Source organism: Monodelphis domestica, chromosome 5 (assembly GCF_027887165.1).
Source record: "Monodelphis domestica isolate mMonDom1 chromosome 5, mMonDom1.pri, whole genome shotgun sequence".
NCBI lineage: Eukaryota > Metazoa > Chordata > Mammalia > Didelphimorphia > Didelphidae > Monodelphis > Monodelphis domestica.
This window is the reverse complement of record NC_077231.1, coordinates 48,630,668-48,649,813: the sequence shown is the minus strand read 5'-3', so window position 1 is coordinate 48,649,813 and position 19,146 is coordinate 48,630,668. Positions and strand designations below refer to the sequence as shown.

General features: G+C 38.2%; 2 protein-coding genes across 3 annotated transcripts in view; one reads left to right on the top strand and one right to left on the bottom strand.

The window, feature by feature from the left end:
• Nucleotides 1-1,496: 1,496 nt before the first annotated feature.
• On the bottom strand, nt 1,497-14,311 carry THAP2 (THAP domain containing 2). The gene is given in 8 exon segments (XM_016425667.2): nt 1,497-4,028; nt 4,030-4,066; nt 4,068-4,126; nt 4,347-4,379; nt 8,065-8,256; nt 11,824-11,827; nt 13,993-14,024; nt 14,027-14,311. Coding segments are annotated over 8 exon segments (663 nt in total). The 5' UTR covers nt 14,084-14,311; the 3' UTR covers nt 1,497-3,779.
• A 271-nt stretch (nt 14,312-14,582) lies between these two features.
• Nucleotides 14,583-19,146, top strand: part of ZFC3H1 (zinc finger C3H1-type containing) — a 61,483-nt gene continuing 56,919 nt past the window's right edge. Inside the window, exon 1 of one of the 2 annotated variants that reach the window (XM_007503053.3) lies at nt 14,583-15,597. In XM_007503053.3, the coding sequence (XP_007503115.1) occupies nt 14,949-15,597 (649 nt within the window). In that variant the 5' untranslated portion in view covers nt 14,583-14,948. The remainder of the gene's footprint in view (nt 15,598-19,146) is intronic. The other variant, XM_007503052.3, reaches the window with a different exon arrangement.

Genomic DNA, 19,146 nt, shown 5'->3' with positions numbered 1-19,146 from the left:
AATGTTTTTGGGGAGGAATGGAGAAGTCTATATGGTTGGAGAGTAGAAAGTCAGAGGGGGTGTAAAATTTAGTATGTTTGAAAAGGTAGATTGTGAAAGACAATAAAATGTAAAAAGAGGAGTTTATATTTTATTTTAGAAGCAATTTAGAGTAGGACACCACTGGAGTTGATTGAGGAGGGGCGTCAAATGGTCAGACTAGAATTAAGACTGAAGTTTTTAAGTCAGAACTTTGGAAGTCAAATATTCTAATTTAACATTTGATAATGTGAATTTTAGATTCATTCCACCCTGCTTAGTCTTTAGAATTTTAGCAACCAGGAATGTATACACCCTCACTTAAGGATTAAGTGTGGGGGAGGAAGATCTATGACCTGAGTGTGCTAGCAAGTGACAAATCTGAAACAACTGACTGACCCTTTGGGCTATCCAAAGCCAAGTTTAAGCCACCATTGGTACATTTAAAACACAGGAAGTGATGTAAAGAACCGCCTTTATATTTTTTTTTGTTTGCCTTTACATTTTGCATAACTTCCTATGAGTGGGACTGGGCAGTGGAACTTGACTTTGGAGCTCAAGCGTGAGACCTCAGACTTTATGGTGAGTACAAGGCTTACCTCCCCTTCCTTGGCTTTTCTGGAGGCAGCAGCCTCTGGAAAGGCCCCCTGGCTGAGGCCTCTGAACTCCTGCCAGGTTCAGACCAGGCTGGGGTAGCTATCCTTCCCCTTTTCCCCTCTCTCTCTAATTCTTATTTCTTCCTTCTATTGCAAATAAACCACCATAAATTTCCATTCGGACTTGAGTATTTCATTGGGATTTAGAATGTAAATCCATGGTAACAAACTAAAAGTATATATTCAGTCCAACCATAAATTTACCCTTAACAATAGAGACTCAGACTCAAGAGCAGCAAAATTACTTTCCCAGGTCACACAATTATGAAGAGATGAAGATGAGATTTGAACCCAGGTTTTCCCTACTCTAAATCCAGTGTTTGAACCATCATCAGGAAGTTGACCACTAGGTAAATTTTTGGACCAAAGCAACTCATGAAAGTCACTTAATAACATGTGGAAACACTGAGTGTTTCCACTAATGAAATCACAGATTTTTAAAGTTCAGAACTTGATTCATCATTTGAGGCTTAAAATTTTTTTTAAGTAAACCCTTACTTTCTGTCTTAGTATGACAGAAAGGCAAGGGCTAGTCAAAGAGGGTTAAGTGACTTGCTCAGAGTCACCAAGGAAGTGTTTGAGGACAGATTTGAACTTAGATCCTCCCAACTACAGGCCTGGTGCTCTATCCCCTGTGCTACTAGGTGCTCCTGGAGACTTGTTAATGAGAATGATTTGAGGTGGTGATGGAGCCAATATACAATTTTAAGATAGTAAAGCAATTGCACAGGAGCATGAGATATTTGTGAGAAAAGTGAGCAACAGCTCCACTGTATTGAGGCCAATTAGTGGAGTTAAAAAACCACACAATAATGCCCAGTATTAGGTTTATCTTTTTAAAAAAATTTAATGTTTGTTGTTGTAGTGTTAAGTTTCTCTAGAGACACTGCTAACAACATTATAGCTCTTCCAGTTGTCTGTAGTAGAATAGGAACTAATCTATAGGAACCAAATGAATAATACTTTGGGCCTTCTGGAACTGTGAGATAACATCTGAAAAGATATACATCGCGTCTAAGTAGCTAGAAGTATAAAACTAGTAAACACTCACCCTTGCTGGCAATACATTGCTGAAAAACTGTCAACATGATCCATAACCAAAACACAATGGTTACTTTTTTAAAACTCTGGACAATATTTATGTAAAAGATTAAAATTTTTCAACACAAGTTTTTCCACACGTATTTCTGACATGTGCCCAATAAGAATTAAGACAAACTATTTTCTTACTTTAGCATCGGTCAAATCTACCTTCTTGGAAGATGTTAGAAACTAACATAACATGTTAGAAACATGTTAGGCCTTATGAACACAATTCCATAGATTTTTATTAAGTATTATTTTTATTATCCACTATGTGCAGGATCCTGAGCATGCAGAAAGGAAAACTACAGTCCTTGCCCTCAAGGAGCTTACATTCTGATGAAATTTGAGGCGTTGCTATATAAAAAGTGTCATATTTGGACATACAAGTTCTTAGAGGAAGAATTCATTGTTTTCTCCAGTAATATATATTTTGTCAAAATGAGTAGTTATCTTCCATTATGGAGTACCATCTTTTGTGAAAAAGTAAATTAGAACTCTTTGTGACTAGAATGTAAGGCAAGTATTATTAAAAAAAGAAAGCCCCAAATATTAGTCTGACTTGCTCTTTTTTTACATAAAATCAACCCTTGATATGAAACAATGTAGAATCATCTATGGTGAAGCACTATACTCTATTCACAATGTAGTATCATACATTTGAATGAGGATTAAGGCATTTGATTTAATAGTTAATGAACTTATCCATGGTTTTGTTCATAGATATTTGAAATAAAAGATGTTGATTAAATATCATTTATGAAATAAGGCAAACCCTTTGATTCAATTAGACAACAGTTCTTAAAACAGTACCATATGCATATTCTTTTTAGAGAAGAATCATTAAATCCTGTTTTTCTAATGTGTAAAGACCCAAGGGTGATGCTATTCTGAAGAAAAATAGAAGTGACAGAGGTAGTGAATCTTTGGTGTATATGTTGATTTAACAGGCTACAAATTGATTCTAGTTTAAAATAAATTATAAATCACCAAGAGATTCTATAGTTAAGTATATCTCAGCAAGGAAAGGAAAGACTATTGTGTTTTATGGGAATGCTCCCCCCATTCTGAGTTAAGTACCTATGTAAGTAGTAAAATAAATACTTGATAAACACTTTGATGTACTAACACACACATCGCCTGATAAGATCATAAAACTAAAATATATATGAATTAAGAGAGAAGTAATGAACATCTACTTAATAATTTTGGCAAAAAATAAATGGATTCAATGCTGCTGCTTCATAGCAGGGCATGTGAGCCACTGTTGGGACTCAAGATGGCAAGGTACCAGTGAAAGCAGATTTAAGGTATGTTTAGCCTCTTTTAGTCCAATAGACTCAATGGCACTTCATATCCAAATAGTACTTACCACTGAAATTAATGTACAATCAAGGAAAATTTAGTATTTTCATGAGAGAGGTTGCTATTAATCTCTTTTTACAGATAAGAAACAGTACAGGCAATGTGATTGGTAATTCATCATATATTGCCAAGTCATAGTACCAACCACAAATTAAGAACTGTAACTTTTCTAAGATTATTTAAAATTTTGGTAAATGCAGTCCTGCATTGCATTTAGAATACAAAAGCGTGCTTCCAACATGGCTCAATAAGGAAACTTTCTTTTCTGACAGAAAATAAGCCATGAAATGACCTAAGCATATTATCTTGTATAGACCATTCCTTCAAAAATATGCTCTTTAAAAAAAATAAACTTGTAAACATAAGATTTCTTCATGTAGGAAATTTTTCAGCTATAGCAGGTATTTCTTGTTATAAGGCACTTATGTTTAAATTAAAATGACATTTTCATATGAAAATTTACTTTTTCCAAGAATCTAATAATCTTTATAAGTAATGCCTAGAAAATTATGCTATTTCAAGTAAAACTGTTCTAGAAACACAATTTTTAGCATAATTCCAATAAAAAACTTTTACTTTTGAATCTAGTGAATGCTGAGCACAGAATTCAGTGCCAGCTAATATTGAAGTAGGCTCCTTAAGTTTAGCTGTCTATACTTAGAGAATTTGTAATATTTGATCTCGCTGAGCTTGTAAAACGATTTTAAAGTTTTCTAATGGAAGATCATTTAAGGCACTTGGTAAGATGTGTTCTGATATGCCCTTGGGCAATATGTTATTTGCTTCTAAACTTTTAACCAAGCATGAGGTTTGGAACAATTTCTGTGTTGCTCTCCGTTCTTTCTGCAAGCAATTCTTCATCTTTCTTCTTAAGCTTGCTATCTCTTTTTTCAGGTGAATTATCCCTTTTTTTTTTTGCCTCTGTGGGGCTTTTAAAGGCATAGAACTTGATGACAGCTAACACTGGACTTCATATTGGATTGTCCTGTTGAGATACAAGGGTTTTTCTTTTTCTTTTTTTTTTAAAATATATTTTATTTGATCATTTCCAAGCATTATTCGTTAAAGACATAGATCATTTTCTTTTCCTCCCCCCCACCCCCCATAGCCGACGCATAAGTCCACTGGGCATTAGATGTTTTCTTGATCTGAACCCATTGCTTTGTTGATAGTATTTGCATTAGAGTGTTCATTTAGAGTCTATCCTCTGTCATGTCCACAAGGGTTTTTCTTATGAAGATTTCTTGACTTGAGTTTCTGTACAGAATAAAATGAAGGAGTGTTAAACACGAATCACAGAGTTTCATAAATCATAAGTATATTTGCCCAGTTTTAGGATAAAATTATTTTAAACTATTTACCTTGTGAAAAGGTAAATTAAAACAGAAATGATGTAATTTATACAATGAATAGAAATGTCTAATGGATTGAAGAATTGATAATCAAACTTTAGGTGGGTTCTCTTTCTCTTTATTGTTCATTCATTAATTTATCCTATGTTTATTAACTACAGAGAAGGGGCTGATCTACATAGTTAGAGGGAATTTCCTTACATAGGAGTTTTCTATAAAAATGGAAGCATAGGTTCAGTCTCTGTTTCTATGTAATCATGTCTTTATTGTTAAGTTAGTATATTTGGAAGAATCGAATGTTCTTGATAAAACTTTATTTTATTACTGCCCCATTTCTCTTTCAAACTTTTCAGCCTCCAATTTCACAAAATAATGAACTCTATACATTGTCTGCACTTACTCCTGCTCTATTCTTTTGTTGGTCCCTTGAGTTTCTTGTTCCTCTCACTCTCCTTAAAAGTTTCTCTGGAAAGTCCTCAGGAGCCTACCCGTGGCCCTCTTGGTCTTTGTGGCCCTTGATTTCAAAATTTGATTGCAAAATTTCATTATTAATCACCCTGTCCTCACTTGTTGCTTGGCTTCCAAGACACTGCACTTTTTGTTTCTTGTATCCGTTGGCTTCTTCTCTGGCTCCATTTTTTTCCTTTCACCTTCTCAATGTGAACATACCAAATGATTTATGTTCTTAAGTCACAGGAGGAAAAGTTCAGTTTTCCTTTTCAGGGAAATGGAATTTTGTAGAAATAAATATACAATATGTGAAATAATTTAGTGCCTTAAAAATCTAAGGACATATTGTTCAGGAGCATAAAATGTATTCTGTTGATTTATTCACAAAATTGTCTTATTTGGCATATTTTAGATGATTATACATGTAAAATCTATATTGAATTGCTTATGGTCTCAGAGAGGGGGACCAAGAGGGAAAGAACTTGGAACTCAAAAATGTTAAAGTTATTTTTATACATAATTGCAGAAAAAATAATACATTTAAATAATAAAATAATATATTTGAAAACCCTTACCTTCTGTCTTAGAATCAATACCCTATATTGGTTCCAAGGCATAAGAACAGGACCTCCCATCTCTAGGCCTGGCTCTCAATCTACTGAGCCACCCAGCTGCTCCTCATAATAAAATATTTTTTTAAAGTATACACAATTAGAAACAAACTTCTAAATGTTTGAAATTGTTATGACAAATGGTATAAGCATCTACATTGTGAAATTTAGCAAAAACAAAGAAAGAGTAGAATCTTTAGTTTAAAAAGCAGGAGAGTAGAAGAAACTCAGAACAAAAGAAGTTCCATTTTCTGAACTTAGTGTCCATTTATTTTTTGGTACAGGAAACTTTTTTCAAGGAAGTTCCCCTCATCAATGTATCTCTACAAATTTTCTTCAACTTAGTTTGAGAGTTAACCTGAAACATTCTGTACAGAGGTGGTCAGAGGCCTGGGGGAAAACTTTCTATCATCTCAGGTAGCAAGTGCTGCTCAGTATCCTTCAGAATGTTTAAACAAATACAGAAAACACTGACTTTCTGAGAAGGTATGCCTAAGACCCCCAGACTCAGTGAATATCACCCTTGTAAGCAATCTCATTTTTAGTTTCAGACATGAATAGTTCCTGTGTCTCTGATACTTTATTTTTAACATTCTCCTGGAGTTCTGAAAACTGAATGTTTTCTGGGATGGAGAAAGGTTTCTCTACATTAATTTATTTCATGTTGTGGTAAGAGTACTTCCAATCATAGTAGGTCAGTTTATACCTACATCTTACTTCCCCAGGTTCTGAGCCTTTTGAGGAAGGAGGGCAATTAGCTTATTGTTTCTCATCACAGAATGTAAAATGGATGTTTTTGTCAACTCATTCTACCCATAGGCCTTTGAGATGACTCAAGAGGACAAAACGTACCATTAAAAATGTATCATGTACCCCCTAATCTCAACAGACAGTTCTGACAACTGGGGAGTCTAGAAAAGATCAATCCAAGTAACAGTAACAAAGAATATTTCTTTCTTTTCTTGTCAAAATGACTATGTCCCAGGATTAAAACTGCGTCTTCATTATTCTGCACTGTCTGTACACAACTAGTAATCAGCAGATACCGAGGATAATTTTATGCAAAAATCTTCCTGTGGCACACTGTTAACTATTTAGGAAAGTAAAGTCTGGGTAACAATATAGAAATGCTATATTTTGTTATCTTTAAAAATTGGATAAATTACTGCTGTTAAACTCAATAGAAACAAGCTACTAAACTGGAAAGTAGGTCCCAGAAAGAGTTGGAAAACCACGTTAGCATTTATCTATTTTTAAAATTTCTTTTGTTAGGTGTTTCTCAATTACATTTCATTTGTTTCTGGTTGCACTCAGGAGTAAGTAGTTTATCTGATACCTCTGCTCTAACACATCTATTAATACTTCTTTGCTATTGTCTCTTCTTAGTCTAGTCCCTTCTATTTCTACTTTTCACCTGCTACTTCAGGCCCTTACCATCTTACTACTGAAATAGGTTCTCAGGTAATAACAAGATAAAAGTACAATGCAGCAATATATACCATATAATTTCAAAGCTATTGGCTTATTTCAAATGATATGAAGTACAATGAAGAAATCTAGAAAGTGGAAAATGACTTTAAGTCAAAAGACCATATATCAGCTCTAAAATTTGATATCTTTACCTGTTCAATAAACATTAAAAAGCACTTATTATGTACTAGGTATTGTAAGTGCTAGGGATAAAAAATAAAAAAGAGGCAAAAGACAGCTCCTATCCTCAGGGAGCTTTCAATCTAATGGAGGAAACTGCATGTAAACAAATATATACAAAGCAATCTATGTACAGAATAAATTGGAAATCATTAAGAGGGAAGACTCTTAGGCCAGTGTTCCTAGATCAAAGAATATGTGTTAGGGAGTAAGGTTGTTCTTTTAGACAAGAGTTCTTGACCTTTTTCTGTGTTTTAGATCTTTCTGGCAGTCTGGAATCTGGCAGTGAAATCTATGGACCCTTCTTAGATTTGCTTTTAAATATTAAAAAAAAGGAAAAAAACCCTCAAATACTTCAGGATGCAAAGGAAATCAATTATACTGAAATACAAAAAAGTTCCAGGACTCAAGAACCTTGGTTAGGTCTGCAACTTGAGTTTAACTAGTTGAAGGCCCTGATAGGCACTTAACTTTCCTGGGTCTCAAGATGAAGCTGATCTGGATTCAGTGGGGTCAAACTCAAATAGAAATGAATGCCATTAAATAGTACCTGACTTAGAAATTCATATGTTAACAGTACTTATGGTGCACTTTTTATTTTGTTAAATATTTCTCAAATATATTTTAATCTGGTTCCCTTGGCTGGAGAATATTGTAACCTTATTTTCTCTCAGTGTGTAATTATCTCTGATCTAGATAATCTGTTTCCAAGGTCTCTTCTATCTCTAAAAATGAGATTTGACATGGAAGAAGAACAAGGAGAACTATTTTGAATATATATGGAATTCAAGATAATCTAACTTTCTTGTGTCAGAGAGATGACAAAAACAGAGTCAGTGAAGGGAGAAAAGGGTTAAAAAAAAAAGGAATATTACCTACCATTGGTTTTAGATGAGGACAGAAATCAAAAATTGTTGGTACAGCATCCATTTTAAGTCATCTTGTTTGTCCCATTAGGTCAAAACAGGAGGCTTCAAAGTGTTTTGAGCAAAGAAAAGTGTGTTTCCCTGGCACAAAATTTTTGCGCCTAACCAGACAAACACATTCCTTTCTTCTTTGGGGGTTGTAAACCTTAAAATTTCTTAGACTTATAAATGTTGGAAATTTCACCATTGGGAAATTTCATACTTGAAAAATTTCCTATTGATAGTGGGTCTTGGCTATTGGAATGTGAACCCCATTGGCATGGGAGGTTCCTCCTCCTCCCTTCTTAAGAGTACTTTAGGACAGAAACCTTTTGCTGACCAATGGAAAGGACTTTGACCTATGCTTAAGCATAGAACAGGAATTTCTTTGAGTCATGATTGATTTTAGAATTGATACAATGGAGATACTTGGAATGACAGAACCAAGTCTTGGAAATTGCCATCTCCACCCTACTCTGTCCTAACAGGATTTAGGAAGGGCTGCAGCATAGATCAAAATTTAATTATTCCAATCTCTACCCTACTCAGGGTAACAGGATTTAGGAAGGGCTGTAGCAAAAGATCAAGATTTAATTATTTGAGAATATGACCTCCAACAGACATGTGCAAAGCCACAGACCTCTGGGTGGTCCTGGGTTAAGCTAGAGCCACCATTGGCACAGGGAAAATGATGGACAGTGATTGGTAGATGTGAGAACTGAAGGGAGAGAACTTGGATGGTTTCCTTAAAGATAGAGGGGTCTGAGGACTGAGGGGTGGGTTGGAGAGTTTTGGCTCTGAGTGGTTGGAGAGGTGCTCTGAGAAGCTTGCTCTGAAGGAAGCTGGAGGTGGAGGCCTCTGAGACTGTTTCTCCATTTTGGTCACGTGAGTAATAGGGACTGATCTCCTTTCTTTGCCCCAGCTATCGAAGGGCTTGGGCCTTTTGGCCCAGCCTAAACAGAAGGGGTATTTAAGCCCTATTCCCTTCTCTCCCCTCTTTCTCTCTCTCTCTCTCTCTCTCTAATTCCTTTCTTCCTCCTGTTTGTAATTAAACTCTATAAAAGGCTGACGGCTGACTTGAGTTTCATTTAGGAATTACATAGCTGAATTCCTTGGCGACCTTAAATTAATATATATCAGTCTTTTAAAGTGATTTCCTTGTCACAGGGTCTAAGGGAAACCCTAAGGAACAATATACAACTCAAATGCCAACTAATTTGGAGAAATCACAATATTTCTGGTAACCTTAAAGGTTAAAGGTAATATAAAAATAAACAATGATCTAATGTTAATTATACTAAATATTTGTCTAAAATATCAACACTGAGGTGATTATACATTAATGAGAACAGATTCATGTTCATTTTCATAAGTAAACTGCCACTTCAATATAGGAGTGAATGAAATGGTTTCTATGATTTGGTGGAATTGATCCTTCTCAACATATTCTCTAGAATGTAAAAAAAGTGAACCCTCCCCAGCTTAAAATTACTTTAATCACATTAATTTTTCAAAAGCATGGAACTATTTATTATATTAGGATAATTTATCTATGCCATCTACTGTTGTTAGTGTAAATGGTGAAGGCAAATCAGACACAATACTCATTTGTCAAGGAAATAGGTAAAATGCCTCATCTAAGATCTGTATTTTTGTTTCTAATTAATTTGCATATATTTTTAATTGTTGAATTTTTGTGACCTGATCATTCCAGTACAAGATACAATTCTTAGGAAACATAGTAAAAATATCACTGATAGGCCCAATTAGATTTTAAATTCCATTCAGGAAATATCTTCTTCTTATGATATATTATTTATTCTTAGAGTGCTCAGTAAAAAATAACTGATATATACACATAAGGGATGGATCTAGATCTAGAAAAAGTCAACAACAGTAATTTATTGGAGTGATTACTGATTTGGAAACAAGGGAAAACAAGACCTAGATGTGATCAATTTGATCTCAAGTTTACTCTGAGTGCCCTCTAATGGAAATGCTGATCATTATGAACTTACTGGAACAGAACGAGAAGTAAAACCTATATATTTGAGAAGCAAAAATTATGGAGCTGACAGGAACAGTAAGATCATGAAGTAAAGAGATCCTCACTTTTGCTTTTTCCTCGATTCTCCAACAAGAACTTCATAAAAGTAAATGTAGGGGCAGCTAGGTGGCTCAGTGAGTAGAGGGTCAGGCCTGGAGATAGGAGGTGCTGGGTTCAAATGTGGCCTTGAGACGATTCCTAGCTGTGTGACCCTGGGCAAGTCACTTAACCCCAATTGCCTACCTCTTACTGATACTTAGTATTCATTCTAAGATAGAAAGCAAGGGTTTTTAAAAATGTGAATATAATTATCTCTTTCATCTCCTGCAGTGACACTTTCTTGTAAAATATCAAGGTTTCTGGAAGATAGAGAGTTACCTTATCAAAATTTTAGAGGTATTTTCCACTTTCATTATTGTCTTCTCAGTGGATAGAGCAATGGGCCTGGAATCAGGAGGTCTTGGGTTCAGATGTGGCCTCAGCTATTTCCTAGCTGTGGGACTCTGGGCACGTTGCTTAATCCCAATTGCCTAGCCTTTCACTATACTTAGTATACATTGATTAAGGATTTAAAAAAAAATCAAATCTAGAATAAAAGTGTAGACTGATTTCAAAGATGACAATAGTTCATGATCACATCAATAAAGTCTAAATGATTTCTTCTCTTCCCTGGAGAAGAATGTTGAGTATCATTTTTTCTAAGAGCTCTTCATGACTGTATGTAGTCAATCAAATAAATCTTGAATATGAATTCCATAGTTAGACATCATTTCCTTGCAGGTGTATTATTTTCCAAACCTTTGTCTTTGTAGCTGTTCCTAAAATTATAAAGCTCAGTCTTGGGGGTCGAAATTGTGTTCCTTAAATATAGTATTAGGTTTCATGGCAGTGATATTCTTAGATAATCTTCAGATCGAGAGGCACTGAGGTGTAGTAGAATGGAAGACTATCTTTGGAATAAGGAAAACTTGGTGCAAGTCCTATTTCTCGGATGTTTACTGCTTGTTATCATGGGCAAGTCCTTTAATTTCATGGGGTTCAAGGGAATTCTCTAAGACTATAAAAACTACAAGAGAATTATTGTATTGGGCAAATTACATGTCTGGTCCAATGCCAATTCTCCAATTGTCGTGATTATCTGTGCTCATGGAGAACATTTTTGTTGCAGACCTATGATTTTATCAGCAGAGGGAAACTCCTAAAGTGCAAACTCCCATAATACAGATTAGAAATTTACCTTCACCTTTTGTTTTTAGAGTGTTGCCCAGATATGCCTAACTAATAGATAGTAAGCCACCTCTTCTATAAAACCGCATATCCTTTGATCCAAGCAATACCACTAGGAGGTGTGTAGCTGGGTATGTATCACAAAGAGCTTTTAAAAAAAAGGGAAAAGGACCTTTTGTACAAAAATATTTAAAGCAGTTTTTTTTTTAAAGAATTGTAAATTGAAGGGATGTCCATCAGTTGGGGAGTGACTGAACAAATTGTAATATAAGATTGTAATGGAATTCTATTGTATTATAAAAAACAACAAACAAGATGACTTCAGAAAAACCTGGAAAGACTTACATGAACTGATGCAAAGTGAATGAGAACCAGAATGTTGTACATAGTAACAGCAATATTGTTTGATGAACAACTGTGAAAAATTTTGCTATTCTCAGCAATACAATGATGCAAGACAAATCTGAAAGACTTGATGAAAAATGCTATCCATCTTAGCTGATGGAGTCTGAATGCAGCTGGAAGCATACTATTTTTCACTTTCCTTTTCTTTCTTTTTTTTGGGGGGGTATTTGTCTGGTTCCACAACATGACAAATTTGGAAATGTTTTGCATGATAGCATACATATAACTAGGAGGGGGGAAGGAGAGGGAGGAACAGAGAGAATATGGAACTTAATTTTAGGAAACTATTGCTAAAAATTGTTTTTACATGTAATTGGGAAAAATAAAATACTGAAAGATTAAAAACAAGCAAACAAAAAAAAAAACAAAAAGAAAATGAGGCAGAAATAACTTGCTCCAAGCTGGCCAGCTAGTTATTGGTAGAGGTAAAGATAGAGTTTCCTGACTGCTAGTCCAATGATTTTTCTACTCTCCTACTTTTGTTTCTTCAATCCCCGTCTCTTCTTTTTAGGCCTGTTGCTTGATTTTACCCTCTTATGGTCACCTCTGTTCTACAGGTCTTGATCATGTTTAGCTTGAACTATTACATCAAATAATATGAATAAATGGAGCAGCATTGGGCTATGGGTTGGGGCTACAAATAAAAAATCGAAACAGTCTGTGCCTTCAAGAAGCTTTTGTAATTTTCCTAAAATGTAAGTCTGACCATATTATCCCACTCCATTGGGGTAACAATTACTCCAGTGTCTCCCACTGACCTCTAAGGATCAAATATAAGGTCTTTTTTTTTTGTCATTTAATGCTTCTGACAAGCTTACTCCTTCCAGTCTTTTTCCATATTGCTTCTTTCCATGTACTATACTGGCCTCCTTGCTACTTCTCATAACCATTAGAAAATACACATGGGGACTAATGTCCAGGGAAGGATTTTTTAGTTCAAGAAGTCAGAGCGATAACAATAGGTTTCCAAATGGTGACCCTATCTTCTATCTCTCTCCTCTATCTTTCTACAAAATGGGTTCTGGAAAATACCACTGAGGAAAACCATAAAGTCAATGTTATGAAAGCCAATGAGCTCAGCTTTATGCCAATCACTTTGTCCTTTCCATACCATGTTCATTTAAAGGATCATCTTTGGAGCTGGATGAAATCTTAGAGATTGTGAAATCCTATATTTTATAAAGAGCAAAACTGAGGCACTGAGAGAAAATGTCTTATTTAAGGCCACATGGCTAATAAGAAGTATAGCTGGGATCTGAACAGAAATCTACTGTGATTCCAAATTCAACATTCTTTCCAATACAATGTGATCTGGTGGATGCTAGACTTAGGGTCAAATGTACCTGGGTTCAAATTCTGTCTCTAACACATAGTATCAGTGTGAGATGAAGCAGTCACTTAACCTAGGAAGTGGGAAGAGTAAAAGATCTTACCTCACAGAATTGTTGTAAAGACCAAATGTGAGAACATATGTTAAGCTGCTTGCAAACCTTAAGCTCTATAAAAAGTTTACTATTTAATATAAGTATAAAAGAGATGTGACAGCAACTGTGGCAGAGAAATGATTTTGGTCCTCTAATCCTAGAGTATTTTGGATTTGTGGCAAACAAGTAACCTTATTAGTACAGTCACACTTTTCATTGCTAGATACCCTTCAGAAGAATAAACCCTGAGATCAGTTTTGGAATACACATTTCCCAATTTTAATAGGAAAGCAGCTGTTTTTCCAGATGGAGAAAGAGGGGATTTCTGTCTTAACAGCTGGTCTACCGAAAGTGACTTTCACTGTCTCTCCGGTCTTTTTTCTCCCTCCTTTTCCCCTCCCCACCTCAGAGCTGAGGGTGCTAATAAGGATTCTGGTACCCTATATAGGGGAGAGAAGATGATGCTCTAGTATTGGTCAGAGGAGGAGCTGGGGCAAGGGAAAGAGGTTCTTGATCTTTTGTGTATCACAGACTTCTTTGGCAGGCTGGTAAAGCCTAAAGACCCCCTCACACAATAATAATAAATATTTTAACTTTATTATTGGAAAGAACTGCAAAATTCCAGTTAGCGAGAAGAAGGATGACATTTTCTTCCCATTCAAGTTCACAGTACCCCCTGAAATCAATCCACAGAGCAGAAGTTCCGCCTCCGGGGCTGGAGGAGGCTGGGCTGGAACGGACACAGCAGGGTGGAGGGCAGCCTCTCGGTCCCTCCCTCCAACACCCGGGTACCTGTTACCTGTGGAAGTTGATATTGACGTGCTTGCCATACGGGTTGTGGCACAGCCCGTCGCAGCGCAGTTGGTCGGCATCTCGCTGGCACTCTTCATCCGACTGACGCAGACCGAGTCAGGTTTGCTATGGAGCCGGAGACTTCTCAGACCCCAGTCGGGTAGGGGGAGGACCCGACTCCACTTGGACTTTCTTTCCCTTTAATAAGATGGCGGTCTCGAGCTTGCAGAGCTGACGGTCCCCGGGTTCCTGCGGCCCTCGTTTTCCTTCACAAACATGGCGGCCCCATTCCTCCACATCCACTGCTACCCCCTTCCCCGCTTCCTTCCTTCCTAGTCCTTTCCTCTACCTCCTTCCCGAACCTCCCTCAGGGAGAAAGAGAAACGCCCCCAAATCGCCCAAGGGTAGCATACACAGGGAGAGAGTCTCCTTCCAAGGACCAACATAATGGAACTAATCCAGGACCTGCAGAGGGTTTGGGAGGGTGTCGGGAAGACCGCAAAAAACGGGAAAGGGAAGGGAGAGAGAAAACTACAGCTCCCATCACGCACCGCGCGTTCCGAAAGATCACCGCGTGAGTCAACCTTAACCGCGTGCCGCCTCCGCCTCGGGAGGGGACTTCCGGTTTGCCTCCTTCCATCCTCTTTCCTCGCCTGCTCTTTCTCGCGAGGCCTAGCCGGAAGATCCGGGAATTTATCTCGGAAGGGGTAGAGAGGGAGCTGGGTGGCCGGTGGTGGCAGGGGAAGTTGGAGGACGGCGCTCCCTCCGTTTAGAAAGCGTCCGCCTCGGGGTAGGGGTGAGGCCCGGCGGTCCTGGTGAGTGAGGAAGGAAGGAAGGAAGGAAGGAAAGAAAGAAAGAAAAAGAGAAGGAAGGAAGGATAAAGAGAAGCAGGTGAGTTGTTTCTTTTTGGGTGGCGACTGCCCCGACGGTGGGGGTGCGGCGTGAGTCCAGGCTGCTCCGTGGATGGCGGCCCCGGACGCCGCGGCCCCGGCCTCCAGCGGCCTGTCGCCCAAGGAGGAGGGGGAGCTGGAAGACGGGGAGATCAGCGACGATGACAACAGCCAGGCCCGCAGTAGGAGTAGTAGCAGCAGCAGCGGCGGCGGCGGCGGCGGGTTGCCGTACTCGCGGCGGAGGCCTCCGCACCCGCCCCGGGGCGGTGGCTCCGGCTCGGGCGGCGGCGGAGGCGGAGGCGGGGGCGGCGGAGGCGGCGGCTCTTCGTCGTCGTCGTCGGCCTCGTCGCAGCAGCCTCCGAGGAGTTTCTCGTCTCGCTCGCGGCACCTCTCGGAGCGTGGCCCTCTACGCGGGCCCAGCGGTGGCTACCGGCCCAAGGAGCCGTTCCGCTCGCACCCGCCCCCCATGCGGATGGCGTCGTCTTCCTCGCTGTCGGAGGGCAGCCCCCGGCAGTCCTTCTGGGAGCGCAGCCACATCGCCCTGGACCGCTTCCGCTTTCGAGGCCGGCCCTACCGCGGCGGAGGCCGCTGGGGCCGCGGGCGAGGCAGCAGCAGCGACCGGGGCGGCAAGCCGGCGGGTGGCAGGCCCCCGGCGGGAGGAGGGGGATCGGGCTTCAGCAGCGGCGGCCAGAGCTGGAGGGAGCCGTCTCCTCGCAAGAGCTGTATCCTTTCCGTGAGGGTGGTCGGGGTTGGGGACCTGGCCCCTCCTTGCTGCTCTGGGATCCCCAGATCCTCTTTTCACAGACCTTCCCCTTTCCCTTTCCCCGAAGGCAAAGGCTTGGGAAAAGTAATGCCCAGGAGCAGCCTGGTAATAATATATGCCTTGTTTTATTGATGTGGGATATTCATTGACTTGTCTACTTTTACAGTTCGTTCCACAAACATGAAGTGCCCATGGGCTGTGCTGGGCACTGGGGATAAAAAGACAGAAAACAACAAAAACATCACCAAAAAACCCCCCTCAAAACTCCCTACCACCTAAGTCCATCAGTGCCCTAGAGGAACTTATATTTGGAGGAATACAATACATACAGTACATACAGTGAGGAAATAGAAAATTTGGAGCGGTTAACTGATTTTAATTGTAAAATTTCTCCTAAGCAATTTGCAGGACCCAAATTGTATTTTTGTTTAATGCTATGCATTCTCGATGTTTTTAAAAAAAAGAAGGAAAAAAATTTCGATTCAGAGCTACAGCAAAACTCCCATTTATTCAGAATTGTATTCCATTGAATTTATAGCCTCTTCCATTTTTTTTCTTTTTGATGTCTGCTGTTAGAGGGAGATCTTCAAATCTCAGTAAGTATGAAAGAGAGACAATGGAAGTTTGACTCCTAGTTAAGGTCTTGGGAGAAATTGAGAGGGAAGGCTAAAATTTTTAATTTTAAAAAAATGACTGTCTTCAAATTACCACCCTGTATGTGAATATAGGGTGAGTAATCTGGTATTCTTAGGAATTAGTGTTCATTCTTTTGAAACAGAATGGTATGATTTAGAACTAGAAGAGGTTTTGGAGTTTGGGAAAGGATTATATTCATGACACAGAAGAGAAATTAAAGCTCCTGTTGTCATTTACTATCAGGGTTGCAAAGGGCCTAAGGTGTTCTCTTGTACATTGTCAGTCAGTCTACATTTAGGACTTCCTATGTGCCAAGTTCTTTGTCAAATTGATGGGAATACAAAATTCTTAGCCCTCAAGGAATTTATAGTCTACCATGGGGGGAGGAGATAAACATAAATGTGTAGAAAAAATCTGTATATATGGCATGGTAAAAACCAACAAGAGTGCTTTCTAAAGAATCCTGGACTAGTTCTCATCAGGCTTTTGCTTGAAAGCCATTGTGTCTATAGATGGTCCATTTCATTTTTCATTGTTAGGAGATTTTCTCCTTGTTTTCATTTCTGTTTAAGGCAATTGCTTAACTTTTATTGTGTCATCAACTCTTAGCAGTCTGATGAAGTCCCTGGAGTCTTGTAATAAAAATGTAAATGCATTAAATAAAATACATAAAGGAAACTCAATTATATTGAAATAGTTATCAAAATGTAAAAAAACAAAACAAAACCCATCAGCCTCAGGTTAAGAACCCCTGCTTTAAGGCTACCCAGAAAGTAGCAGACTAATAATTTGAGAATAGGTCTACATCAAAGCGCAGCACTTTAAAATAAAACAAAACCCCCTTCAAACTATATCAAGACTTTATGAACTAGCTAATTTTGTGGTAACTACATAGGCTTACTAAGCACTTTCGTTTTAACCATTTTGCTTGGCAAGAATCCCATAATGAAGTGATTCATTTGTGGGTGTGTTAACAGTTTATATATTTTTTTCAAGTGAAACTGAAGGTTTCTGCTATGTTACTTTCCTTCAAGTAGGTTTTCATAGAATGATATGGTTAGCAGAGACCTTCAGGAGCCTTGTCATAGGAAGATATTAATTCGAAAAACTTTGACATTCAGAAGCTTTAGTTTTTGACTGTTGGGGAGGGAATGTGCTTTAGGGGAAAATTAATCTTAATTTCAGTTTTACCTAATTTTACTGTGTAAAACCATTGGTATTTCAGTGTATTCAGAAAAGGAGGAGGGAAAGCAAAACTAATCTTTTGTCCCAGATATGTCTGTTTTTTGTGCTCATGCTATGGAAGTATATGAGTTTTTATAAGTAATAGTATAAAAAGGATAGATTGAAAAGTATGGTCCTAAAATGTGTATTAACAGAAAGTAGCACTGCTCTATGAATTAGCTAACAAGCAATCAAAAAATGCTCTATTCTGTAGACTGTCCTCATAACAGATATATCTGATATTCCTAATTTTAGTTAACTTCTTTCTTGATGATTTTTATGATGACTTGGGATCATAGATTTAGTACCTGAAAAGGCTTCAGAAGTTCAGCTTCATTTTACATACGAGGAAATCAAGGCCTAGAGAGTTAAGATTATATAGATATTAAGTAGCAGAAGAATCAAAATGAAGAAATTCCAGATCTGGCTCTACTTAATAACTTGCATTTGGCGCTAGAAATATTTTTCCATTATCTTATTTAAACAGCGTTGAGATAAAGAGGAAAAAAATGCTCTATGTTCTAAGGCCTTGTTGGTGAAGACAAGGCACATGTTCGGGAGGGGCTGCTCCGTTCCCCCTCTCTACCTGCTCCTGAGGAGAATTTTCATGGCACCCCTCCCCCCCCTCCAGTGAATACTTCCTCTGCTTTCTAGGGGTAATGCCAGTGACTCACAGGCAACTTGAAGGTGTAGTTTGTTTGGGCATGCAATCTCTAAAAGGCTTGCCAACCTTGTTTAAAAGTAGAAAAAATGAGGAATGGATGAGATTGTTCCCTATTTTTTAAGACAACCAAGTGTGTGAACTGAGCTAACCAACTGGTAATTATATATTTAAAACTGGAAAAGTTTCTATAACTGCCACTGCTATTGCTGTACCTAAAGGATGATTTTTCTATACTTTACATTGTTCTGCTGTATTCCTTTACTGGTGAAGTATCACTAACCTATCTTAGAAATGAATTTTGTATGTGAGTTTGGAAAGGAACATAGTTCCTAGTCACCTTTGTGAAATAAGCAAACAAAATTTGGAATAGTAAACTATTTACTTTGGCTCATCATATTCCTCCTCTGCCAAAGTCCACCTTGTCGCATGGAGATGACTCAAGGTTCTTAAGTCTGTAAATGAAAGAGAAGCATTGGAGGTCCTACCAAGTAGCATAGGTTTCAGATTGCCATGCACTATGAGTTTGTCACTCAGGGACCAGCCTAGTCAATTCTGGAGAGGAGCCTCACCAGATTGGCTGCAGAGGGATGGAGTTTTTGCACATGGCAATCCCAAAGTAGTTTTAGAAGCATTACAGTCTTTGTTTCTGAAGGGATTACCCAGACCAACAAATTCTTGTATTCTTGAACTTCCTTAGTATTTAGAGGCTATCAGTGTTTTAATTGAAGAAATACATTAAAGCTATTTTAATTCTGCAAAGATTAAAAGAAAAAAAGAATGCAATAGTGTTTATGGTTCACTTTCATAGATACAAAGTGGATGTTTCCACTGTTTGTGTGGTGTGCTTTTTGTTTAATTTTACTTGTCTTTTGATCTTCTGATTTTAGAGCTGAAAGGAACCTCTGATTGAGTGTAGTCCTCTAAAATGAGGCCTGCTGGAGTTAATTGACTTTTTCAGTGTCACACAGGGATCAAGACTTGAGT